Source organism: Apaloderma vittatum, unplaced genomic scaffold (genome assembly GCF_000703405.1).
Source record: "Apaloderma vittatum isolate BGI_N311 unplaced genomic scaffold, ASM70340v1 scaffold21980, whole genome shotgun sequence".
Taxonomy (NCBI): Eukaryota; Metazoa; Chordata; class Aves; order Trogoniformes; family Trogonidae; genus Apaloderma; species Apaloderma vittatum.
The window spans coordinates 2,649-14,886 of NW_009695312.1; the positions used below are offsets into that span (position 1 = coordinate 2,649).

General features: G+C 41.5%; 1 protein-coding gene across 1 annotated transcript in view; it reads right to left on the minus strand.

Moving 5' to 3' along the window:
* Nucleotides 1–4,250: 4,250 nt before the first annotated feature.
* The window catches only part of CAST (calpastatin), a gene marked incomplete at its 5' end in the record, with an annotated part of 17,049 nt that continues 9,061 nt past the window's right edge, over nt 4,251–12,238 (minus strand). The window contains 10 exons of the mRNA XM_009870958.1: nt 4,251–4,308; nt 5,351–5,430; nt 6,252–6,341; nt 6,766–6,819; nt 6,991–7,083; nt 7,924–8,025; nt 9,719–9,820; nt 10,376–10,462; nt 10,654–10,701; nt 11,397–11,480. Coding sequence (XP_009869260.1) covers nt 4,251–4,308; nt 5,351–5,430; nt 6,252–6,341; nt 6,766–6,819; nt 6,991–7,083; nt 7,924–8,025; nt 9,719–9,820; nt 10,376–10,462; nt 10,654–10,701; nt 11,397–11,480 — 798 coding nt within the window. The remainder of the gene's footprint in view (nt 4,309–5,350; nt 5,431–6,251; nt 6,342–6,765; nt 6,820–6,990; nt 7,084–7,923; nt 8,026–9,718; nt 9,821–10,375; nt 10,463–10,653; nt 10,702–11,396; nt 11,481–12,238) is intronic.

The following is a 12,238-nucleotide window of genomic DNA, read 5'->3' on the forward strand; positions in this document are numbered from 1 at the left end:
ACTGTATCATCAATACTTGAGTTACTGCTGGACCTCCAGTGGGTTGAATGAGTGGCTCTGGACAAATGAGAGTGAGTTTTACTGAGTTGGTGTAAAACCTGGTGCTGCCTCATCATCAGCTGCTCTTCCACGTTTTTGTTGGCAGGTGAGAGAGATTTCTTCAGTTCTCTGGAGGAGGAAAGTGCGCAACTTTGCCATGTCCAGCAAGCTACTGAAAACTTTGAAACGATGGATAGAAATTTTGAGGAGGTCAAAACACCGTTGCAGAAGGACCATCTGTAAATTAAGGCACCTTGCTTGTATTTGTCAAAAATAGCTGAAAAAACTCAGGGCTGTAGGGAGAGCTCCAGTGAATAAAAGAGTTTCTGCAGGAGGAGCTATAAGGCTAACACGGCTGCTCAGTATTTTTCTTCCTTGTGGTCGTGGCTTGCGGGGAGCAGATCAACACCATTCACTGATCTCATTTGCCAGGTAACGCTTTTGATGGAAAGGGAACATTGTGCAGCAAACCAGCGTGTAGGGGAAGGCGACTTAATAGAAATCTGAAATACTTTGCTTCCGAAAAAAAGGAGAAGGTGCTGGCAGCCAGCCAGCCAAGAAGAGCTCTCCACCTGCAAACGCTGACCCGTCCAGCATCTCTCCTGCACAGGTACAACTGGAAGCTGTTTAATGAAGAAAAGCACTAAAACTGTCTTTGCATGTGTTTTTACCCTTACATTTTCTGTTTCCCAGAGAGTAGTTTTTATAAACATACCTCAGACCAAGCATCACATAACTAAACCCCCCTAAGTATCAACTGTAAATAAAATTGAAAAAAAAAATTGAATTTTAGTGTAGATGGATTAGTCATTCAGTTTGTTTTCGCAGGAATTTTTGCTTTTACTTATCCCTAACTGAAATGATACTGTTGTCACGTATAGTCATGACATTTAAAGGTACAGTCAGTCATTCATTATGCTCTTTCTGTCTTAACCTGTAGGGCAGTAAGAATTGTAAGCAAATTGCTTTAATGACAGAAATGTGCACAGGAGGGACAGTTACTTAAGAAAGCCAGGCTGAAATACTGAAGATGGGGATTTTTTTTTGGTGGAGAGGGGTTTTTTAAATTAATTAATTAATTAGTTATTAATGGTTTACTCCATTTACCTGCAGAAAACTTTTTCTCTGCTAACTATGCTTTTTACATAAATACAACTGAAATGCACCTCATTACCATATGCTTAAATACACCTGATTTCTTTGCTCTTTACAACCCTGCCCTTGACAGGATTCCACTGTTTATTTCCTCCGCAGTTCTGACCTGCCTTAGTTTCCTCACCGACGTGCTGAAGCAGCGAGAAACCTTAACAAGGATAAAAATTTGGGGAAAAATGCATAACCTAAAACTAAAATTAATCTTTTGGCCATGCCTTGGTTGCTCTCCTCTTGACTAGATATACCTGCCTGAGAAGTTGAAACCTACTTCATTAAGAACTCAGAAATGTCATCGAATTCTGCTACTGAGGGTAAGAATCAACATTACAGTGTTGTAGAACATACCGGTTCCTTTCACTCATCGAATCCTTTTGTACACAAAACACCTTGTACCTCTGGGCTCGTTAAGAGAAACTGGAGTTCTGAGCAGGCTGTGCATCACGCATGCAACATTTTCTGGCATTTCAGGAATTTTTGACTGTGCTTGCTTTAACATGTTTTCAGAGCTGGAAAGGCAGTTTAAGGAAAAAAAAAAATTGTGCGAAATGCTTCGTTTGTGTCATTTTGCACATTCACTTATCCCACTGTTGTGAGCAGTGGCTTCCACTGCCTTCCTGCTTTAAGTGTTTTACCTTCAGTTTTTCAACTTTGGGGAGAATTAAGTAGTGTTCCCAGCACACCTTCTTGTTCCGCCCCCCTCCTTGGTTTCTTTTAATTTAAGAAAGGGTCAATTAACTGGTGTGCACCCAGATGCCCCACAGCCCTCCCTACGGCACAGAGGGAGCCTCACAAGCAGGCTTGAGGAGGCATCCTTCATCTCCACATGATAAATTCCATGAACGATGCTGGACGCACCATCTCAAGAGACCCAAGCAGGTACAGGGGTGTGGGGCAGGATTCACCTACTTCACCAAAACATGGTGTTTCTTCACCAAAACTCGACATTTCTCCATCATCTGGGAACGACTGCTCCCCACCTGTGTGTTTCAGCGAAAATCTTAACTGGAAATTTTCAGCAAAAGAATCCCTTCGTTTCACAAAAGTCTTGTGCTCGTGCCTTCAGCTTTTAGCGCTTCTGTGCACAACAGGAGTCCCTGAGTTAAATCTGGTCCTAGGTAACTGCAATACAGCTTTGAAAAACAGGAAAAATGAAGGAACTGTAGTGGGACCTTGATGAGATTGTGAAGGCCATCACAACGCCCCACTGACCAGTATTACGCTGTTTTTTTAAACACACTATACTCAGTTATCACATGCTGTTTGGGGGGTGTTAGTTAACTATTTCTGGGGTTTCTTTTGTCTTACAACAGCAGTAACAAATGAGAAGTTATGAGTATCGTGATGCATTCTTAAAAACTTTATTAGTGTGACACAGGTTTTCAGTACAGACTGCGCAGTACAGTCGAAAGTCTAAATATCCCCAACTTGAATCTCCGGGCTGTCTCTGCCTGCAACGCTACGCGCTGGAGTCAGGTTTTGGTGTTGGTACAAATGTCGCCGGGATGAGCTTCCCTTGCAAGCTCCTGGTGAGGCAGCACGTGCGAAAGGACGTGCGAGAGGACGTTCTGCCGGCGATGAAGGTGCTTGTCGCGACAGCAGTGGAATCGCGATAGGTGCCTGCTCCTGCCCGTCACCCCGCAGAGTGGGTGGAGGTGATGCTGCTCCCTGCAGCATCGACCTCTGCCCCTCCCTGTGTTCCCTTCTGGAGCGCGAGGGGACAGGAGCGAGGATGAAAAACAGTGCAATATAAAAACAATTTTTATTCCCGTTAACCTGAACTTCTCTTTGATCTCCGCGGAGGCCTGCGTACCTCCTGTATTTCCTCTTATGCAATGGTAATGGTGTCATTGTGATACTAGGGTTTGTATTTGTTCAGTCCAGGGGATGCCTGACATTACGAGATAACAGTTCAGACACAATAGGAAATTCAAAAAAACCCCACAAAACCTAAAATCCTTATCTGGTGTTGTTTTACCTACAGTTAAGGCAGCATCCAAAATATTTGCTTTATTACTAGATGCACTTGATGAAGCAGCTTATCCCCAGATTCTCACTCTTTAGCTATCCACAGCTTACCTGTGGTTCCCCAGGAGCTGCCGGCTTGAGGAAAGACTGCACAGCCCGGCTAAGGCGGGCTGAGGATAACTAAAGCTCACTATATTCCAGAATACTTAATGCACTCACCGCAACATTAAAAATGCTAACACATACAAATTCTTCTGAGATTTAGAGGCACTATGTGGAGATTATGTGCAAAAGACTGCAGATTTATATTTTTGGCGTCGCTATTCATTTAAGAAATCTATCTCTTGCAAATATAAAGCTTTTTTTCCCTCTGAAAACTGAAGAAAATTACAAAAAAGACAAAATATATGAGTATAATAAAATGAATAGCTGAGGGAAAACCTCCCCAGCCTACTACTGGGACAAAAGAAAAGATGAAAAAAAAAAATCCAGCAAGTATCAGTGTAATAAAACCACCCGGAATAACCACATGCTTTTTCCATCAACTTTGTTTCTTCAGGAATTCTTCAGGAATAATCATCCACCAACAGAAAGAAGATGTTTTACATGATGTGCCAAGATCCTGGGGGAAAGAAAAAAAAAAATTAAGAGTGCTTATCTTCTTTAACTTGGAAAAAAAAAAAAATCACAAAATAAATTTGAGCAGAATTATTGAAAACATAAATCTCTAGTGACAGAAAGAAATCCAGGGACTCTTGGTATCAGAAGAGGATGCACCTGAAATAACAACAGAAGCTCACGATCCTAAAGATAAAAACTACTACTAGAGAGGTGCTTGGTGTTCAATAATCTGTAAAGAGGTCTCACTAGGGAAGCTGTATATCATGCCTTGGACTCCTTAGTTACGTGAACCTAAAGGAACCTGGCTACATGAAGTGATTCTGTACAAACCGTATGGACACAGGGCTTGAAAAAAACCACCGAGAGCCTTTTCTGGCTAGAAGCACTGAAGTTCAAAGTGTAGTGACTGACTCTAACCACATCTTGGTTCAGTTAAAAGAACAGAGAGGAGGAAATCTCACCCAGCGATGTTAATGTTTAGCTTGTTTTCTGCTTCTCAGGTTTGCTGCTGGAGGACTGTCCCACTGGCTAAAGAGCAAGAGAAGCATGAGAGAGTAAGAAACTGTGAAACAAGCTAAAATCCAGAATAAAACAGTGGCAGATACTGTTCAGACAGGACTATGATCTGCACTTGAAATACACAGAGTTTAGCAACAGTATCTGTAACTTCTGTTTTGTACATGTTTGCTCATTTTTCCACCATCACTTGTTTTTTTTCAGGTAAAGCAGGCTGTGGCTGACCTTGTCGTACCCTATTTCTCAATGTCCTCTTACATTTTGTGATTTTACACTGAAAACTGTAAGACAGTTCTGTTGTTACACAAAATGCACGTGTGGCAATTTCATAATGAAGAAAAATCACATCACTCAAAATGTGAAACATAAAATTTGCAGAGCAGATGTTACTGTCCAATTCAGGCATCTACCTGCACATCTCCCACGAGAGAACAGTGTGACTGGAAAAGTTTCACCCTTGAGTAAATCTATTTTCTGTATTTCTGGATGACAAAATACAAGCAACCTATTTCTTTAAAAAAAAAAATAGAGAAATACTGCCTTCCCTTTCCCACCAGATTAATCCCACATGCTTATTTATGATTATAAGTACGTTTTCATTCATTTTTAAAAAAATAAATTACAATAGTAACTTGAGAAACAGATGTGTGGTTGAAGGAATGCATTCTAATAACTTTCAGAGTGCTGTTGTTCAAAGTTGTTAAGAAAAGAGAGAAGCGAAGAGGATCCCGAGGAAAGTGTAAGCATGTGAACAGTAACACATCATCAGACACAGGAGTGAGAAGCCTGGAAAACATGCACCGAGCCCCCTGCAGAAGAGCTCACTGGCTCTGAAACAAACATATTTTAGCCTCCATTTATTAAAACTTTCCCAGAGAATAGGTGCTCTTCTCCTACACACCCTTAACAGAAATTGACTGAATTCAACATGTTGATGTAAAATTCTCCCCAGAGTAACATCCATATAATACAAATCCTAAACCCAGTGCCCGTGTTTCACATTTACAGCATATGGCCACCACGACCGCCCATATCACAACACATGTGCTTCTACCGTTTTAGGGTCTTTGCGTTTTCCTTTAGCCTTTGGTGTTTCTTTTGTGGTGATCGCGTCCTTTCCGCTTTTGTCCTACACTCCAGAGAAGAAAAATAACCTCAGTTACAAACAAAGTAGACAACTGATGGCTCCTTCTTCGATGCCTGCCATAACACATCGTTTCAAACGCGGTGGTTGAGGCAGGAGAGAGCTCGGCACAGGACACCAGCAGGCAGGTGATCAGAGCTGGAACCTGGAGCCGTGTTCAACGCCGGGCAGAGCAGGGCGGCAGAGAGCACACGCAGATAAAGAGGCTGGTACATATGGGCAGATTCTCTGTTTACTGCAAAGCAATAATTTTGCAGTAAAAGGTTCAGCTGCGGGGTTCCTAACAAGATAAAACAGCCCTTAAAACACCCATGGTTTGTCTTCAGCTGCCCGAGGATTCAACGTCAGGAGAACCACTTGGGGAAAGGCTGCCATGGCCAGGAGAGTGTTTTGGACGTACGGCTATTTCTTCACAGGAATTACATGTGATTTGAACCCCCCTTTCGAAGCTGTTCCCTCACAGCCCCCACAGCATGAAAGCACAGAGAATAGTTATCAACATTTTATGAACAAACTCGGTATCTGGGTGCCTCCTGCTATGAGCTTAAGGAAGCTGGTGCAGTTTTTCAGTTGTGAGCTGGTTACGCTTCCACAGCTCTGTCTGTACAAAGGATTTAATGTTTGACTGCTAATACTCTGTTTTGCTCAAGGATGAAAGCTCTTGTGATTTACGCTTTCTCCTTACTGCAGGAAAGAGGCAGAGTTGGGCTGGCAGGGATCAGGAGCACATAAGAGACAAAGGCAGCTGTACATAACTTTAAGAGTAGTGAAAAACTGTTTATTTTGCACTTATTAGTAGAAAATGTCCTACCTGTGACTGCTTTGGTGTGGCAGGAGCCTTCGCACAAGTGTCGAAGTCACCTGACAGGGCATCAATAGCTGCGGAGTCATCTGTAGGCTTCTGCAACAGTTTTAATTCTGACGTCACACAATACACAAGTCCTCCTGCAGTCTAATTAATAGTTCAGGAATTCCTGTCTGCTTTAATTATCCCTTTATATTAATAAAAAATGCCCACACCTGAGTCCCACGCATATGTTAGAACAGAGGCGTCTATAGGAGTTTTCCAAGATACCAAATTTCTCTGAATACTGGAACTGAACATTCACAGTGTAGCTGTGCATAACAACTGTATTTATTGTGAAGAGTAACTCTTCACAAAAGTTTTACTGTCCACACTGTCACTACTGTCTACTGCATTCATCAGCATTTACGAGAATTTGCAGCGGATCATGCCTTGAGCTTACAACGACACAAGTTCGAAAAAAAAATCCGAGCACACACAGCATGGAACAAACACAGGACAGAAATATCGTAAACACTACCTTCCATTCCTTGCGTTTCACATCATCCTTTGCTCCTGGCTTTACTGGTTTGCCCTTGGGAAGAGGAAAGAGACATTTTAAACCCGTCAACTTTGTTATAAAATACAAGTTCTTCCATGTGACATTGGGAATTCTTCCCTGCTCCCCGCAATTCCAAACGACAGGTTGGCTCACACGCACAAATTTCTCGTGTTGCAAATAAAAACCAACAAAGCTTCTCCTTACCTGCTCACCCGACTCCAGAAGTTTTTGATAGTCAGGTGGGAGAGTATCATCTCTTTCTCCAAGTTTGTCTTTGTGTTCAGATTTAGCTTTTTCCTGAAAGGATTGGATTTTTTACCATCTTTAATACTTAAACTAGAAAAATTAGCAAACAGTAGGTCAGAGCGCTCATTAGTTAGGACAGCCCATGGTGCATTTTTCCCGCAGTAACAGCCTTTACCTCAATTATTTCAGTATACACTTTACTATTACTACTGCTATTATGCAGAAATATGTCTGATTTTCTTATTAGAGGAAAGCTCTTTATACAATTATCTGAAGAAAGACTGCATGAAGACAAAACAAGCAGAAACAAGCAGGTTGAAAAATGGGACTGATTAAATGAGCGTGTCCCATGATGAACTTGGTATCTGCAGGCTTATAAAAGTCAAAGTTTGACAAAAAGAAGGTCACAAAATTATTTTTAGAAGCAGAGGCCAGAGAAGACACCAGAAAAATAACTATACTGATGACAATAAAAGGCACTGAAATAAAATTACTGCAAACTTCCTGTAATATTTCAACACTTACCTCCAAGTAGCTGAAGTATATTAACTAATTCAAGATTTTTGACAGCACACACAAATAATCCAGCTGATTGAAGAGTGGTTGATAGAGAATCATAGAATCATAGATCATTCTATGAAAATCTGGCTACATACAGGACTACATAAGAGTATTTTGTTCCTTTTTTTTCTGGTAACCTTACTCCTACATCTGAAAATTACATGCCCTATACTATGAGAATATAAGAAGTATTGCAGTACATCATTTATTAAATAAAAAATCTCTAAGAAGTAAGCTAGGTATCTTATATTTTTGTTGTTGTTCAGTTTTGGGGGATTTTTTTGTTCATTTTTTTCCCCTGACTGCAGAATTTTCAGCATGTCTTCTTACCTTTACTTTATCCACAACTGGTTTGTTCTCATCAGGGTCGGGTTCCCTCTGTCCCAGGGAATCGGACAGGAGATTCAAGGCGTCATCCATCTCTTTTCCTCCCTAACGAAGCATAAACACATTTGTGAAAGCAAATGTGTGGTAAAAATTACTTAATCGGTCAAGCTAATATAAGTACTGACTAATGAACTGTCAGCTGCAGCGAACAATGAACAATCAGCTCTCCCTTTGTAATCACACTGTAGTGCAACAGCTGGGGGAAAGACTACTGAATGTTTAGACCCATCGAAAACGTAATTTCAAGAAGTGGGTAGGAAATTTATTTTAATGGTTTTGTTTTGTTACACATAAGCCTAACTGATCTAATGAGAGCAGTTCTATGAAAAGATTGGCTTTCTGTAATTGCCTTTCGTTTTGCAAACACCATTATCCCTGCACATCAGCCGCTAGGGAAGCATCAATCTGATTTAAAAACTTTTTACCACTTTTATCTTCACAATATGTACAGTCTTTTGCTAGTTCACCACACCAGTTTTATTTAAACACTGGTTAGGAAAAAAGCCCTTAAAACCATCTAAAATCCTGGTGTGGGGAGCTTTGTATTCCCCTTTCAAATGAGGCTGGAGACAGCAGAGGGAGCTCGCACCACACAGAGAGTGAGGAACCATCCGACCTCACGGGAAGTTCTCCCAGGGTTAGAATCACAGAATCATTAAAAGCAGGTACTGTTATTAGTACTCTAAATGTTCTCATTACCTAACCAGGAAAAGAAAGGTGTGGTTCTGCTCAAGGCCCAAGCCAAATAATGTAACCATGGACAAGGAACTGCCCTGACAGGAGATGCACATCCCTGACGTCTTCCGTAACCCAAGGAACTGGCACAGGACGGGCACCTCCTGCTCCAAGCAGGTTTCAAAGGCAGGCTGAAACACGAGCAGCATCCACTCTTAGCAGGCAGGTGGACAGGAAGTGTCCAGAAACTTACACTTTTGTTTTTATCCCAAACAGAACGGTTTCTTTCCCATCTAACAGCCAGTATGAATTATTTAACTTTGGAACAGTTGATACTGGTAAAACTGGCCTGATCATACTCCCATATCTCTTCATTAGGAAAGGCATTGTCCCCTGTGCTTGTCACTGGTGAGGCCACACCTCCAACGCTGTGCTCACAGTTTTGGGCCCCTCACAACAAGGACATTGAACTACTCCACCCTACTCTACTCTACTCTGCTCTGCTCCACTCCACTCCACTCGTAATTCAGCTCTAGTGGGGTGTTCTAGGCAGTTCTGGGCACTACAACATAAGAAATACATTTTGGTGCTGGAGCGTGTGGCAACGGAGCTGGGGCAGGGTCTGGAGATCAAGTGTGGGGAGGAGCGGCCGAGGGAGCTGGGGCTGTTCCGCTGGAGAAGAGGAGGCTGAGGGGAGACCTTCTTGCTCTCTGCAGCTCCCTGGCAGGATGGGGCAGCCAGGGGGGTCGGGCTCTTCTCCCAAGGAACAAGTGATGGGACAAGAGGAAACGGCCTCAAATCACACCAGGAGAGGTTCACACTGGATATGAGGAAAAATTTCTTCATCAAAAGGGTTGACTAGCCCTGACACAGGCTGACCAGGGCAGGAGTGGAGTCCCCATCCCTGGAGGTGTTAAAAAAACGTGCAGACATGGCACTTGGGGACATGGTTTAGTGGTCATGGGGGTATTGAGTTGATGGTTGGACTTGATGATCTCAGAGGTCTTTACGATCCTATGACTCTATGATCAGTAGACCTTAGTTTGAGATAAGGATTGCTTACTGAGGTAGAAGCTCGAGGAGCTGCAGAGTGCACTGAAGAAACTGTAGCAGCAGAGATAACGTCCGAGGACTCAGTGGGCTTTCCACCCTCCTTTTTTGTTTTCTGAAACAGCACAGAGAGTTATAACTAACACAGAGGACTAAAGAAAAATATGTATCACATCCCACACACTTAAAAGGCAATGCCCATACAGTTTACTTCTAGGACTTCTTTTTTTAATTAGAAGCTCTACTTATTTCACATTGAAACTCCTTTGGGAGAGGCAGTGTGCAACAGCTTCGTGTCTTGGTTTGTCCACATCAAACCTTCTATCTCAACGTAGTTAAACCTTGGCACAGCTCAAGTCAGAGGCAGGTTTAATGAGACTTCAGAGGAGTCAAGATTTCACCAAACCCATCCATATTCCCAAGTATCACTTTTTAAATTCTCAGCTGCAAAGTATGACTTATGCAAGCAACTTGTAAAACGACATGACAACTAACTAACTAAGCTTTGTTTCTTATTACTGAAGTCCCGCTTTCATATTTATTGGAAAAAATACTTTAAATGTTTAGTTATTTAAATTTATTTATGAAAGTTTAGATAAACTTGAAGGGCAACAAATAAAACATCAAGATTACTGTAACAATTTGAAAATGAGAAATCAAATATACTCACCTTTATTACAGCTGTTGGTCCAGATGGTGATGGAGAACAGGAAAATCCCTCTGTTAAACCCTCTAAAAGATCTTTTTCACTCATAGGCTATCATTAAAGAGAAAAAAAAATAGGCTTTTAAGCCTTTTCATCTGTTACAAAGTAAGCAAGTAACACAGTCCATCTCTATTTTTCAAGTTAAGACTGGGAGACCTTACTGTCATTTGGACAAGTAATTAATGAATGAAACATTTATGTTAATATTCACTTCTTTTTTTTTTTTTTTTTTTTTTTTTTACCTGGGGCTTTTCTTCTGGCTTTGGTAAGAGGGGTTTTCCATCTTTACCCTGCAAAATAAAAATCCCATTATATCAAACCAAGCATTCCTGAGATGCAAAACAAGTACTCTGAACAAGACAGTATTGCACAAGAAAATCATCTAACCAATAACCTCGAGCATCGACCACTGCTACTCAAGGTGTCATTTAAAAAATCCAGCTCCTGTAACTTAAAAGCCATTCAGTATGTGGGATTCTGAGTTTCTCAGCTTTGTGTTCCGATTTCCATGGAAACGGCACAAACAATAAACCAAACCCCAACTTCCAGGCTGGTCACAGCAGTCCTGGATGCAGAGCCCAGCGGGATCAGATCTCCTGACACCGGCAGCTGGGGCAGGGGCTGTGCAAATGCTGAACCTTGTGTCAAACAACATTTGTAAAAGTGCCACCTTGATGTGTTGCTTTTTTTAAGAGCTTTGACCACTCACAATTAAGTTCCAAAATACAAGACGCTAATGTAAGATGCCAGCGCACTAATCTCAGCCCAAATTACTTGTGAGTAGATACTTCAGTCTAAACCACATCTGTGCCTCTGCAGGCATCTAATAACAGATGTCAGATATTCAGGAACTACAAACTGGAATTTTTACTAGAAAAATGGCTGAACTAAACATCAACATTTCAAAATTAAATGGAGCTTCAGTTTCATCCACACACACTGAAGAATGAAAGGAGAGTAAGATTAAGCACATTAAATAAATTACTTTTTCTTCCGTTAATCTGTACTCCGGAGGAATTGTTTCTTCATCTTCACCCAGTTTTTTGCGTTGTTCCTGTTTGGCTTTCTCCTATGAAAGCAAAATAAAAATAATATCAAGAAAAATGAATAATTACATCCCAACAGAAACGCATACAAGCAAGCTTTCAAAGTCTTCCGTCTACTAATTCAAAGCAGTCTAATTCAATCCAGCTACCAGCTAAAAAACTCATGAAAGTTAAACAAAAAGCGCCTTTTCTCTTGAAAAAGCTTTCATTTCTCTGCCAGTTTCTTCCTGGGAAGGTCAGCGGTAGCTCTATCTATTTCACTAAAGATGAATGGAGTTAAGTAAATGGACAAGCATGGCCGACTAACAAAACAGCCTTATCTCTCCTAGTTCTTGAATTTTTTTGAAAAAGAGCTATCCAGGCTGCATGCAAAGGGAAGGCTGAACAGAGAAATCTGAAGCCAACTTCAAAAATTACTGCCCCCCATAGAAATTATGTTGGAAGATGACAGCTAAGAAAAGGTAGTAAAGCCAGCTTTGGGAGGTTTTTTTCCAGCCCCTAGAAGAGCTGTCCTCTCCATTTTTTGCTCCAGCCAACACTCTCTGGCCCATAGTGTTGGGGTGGCCAGTGAGGCACTCAGACTGTGACCAAACAGCACTCCCTCAGACAGAACACACATATTCCAGGGAACTGCGTAACACTGCCTATTAAAATAACAAGATCAGTGACAAAACCCAAAGTTTTCTGCATCATTCTTAATTTAAACAACTCATAAATTTTGTCCCTCTTGAAAAAGGGCTGCACCCTGTGCTTCTCAAGGTTAATTCTCCTTTGGTTCAGC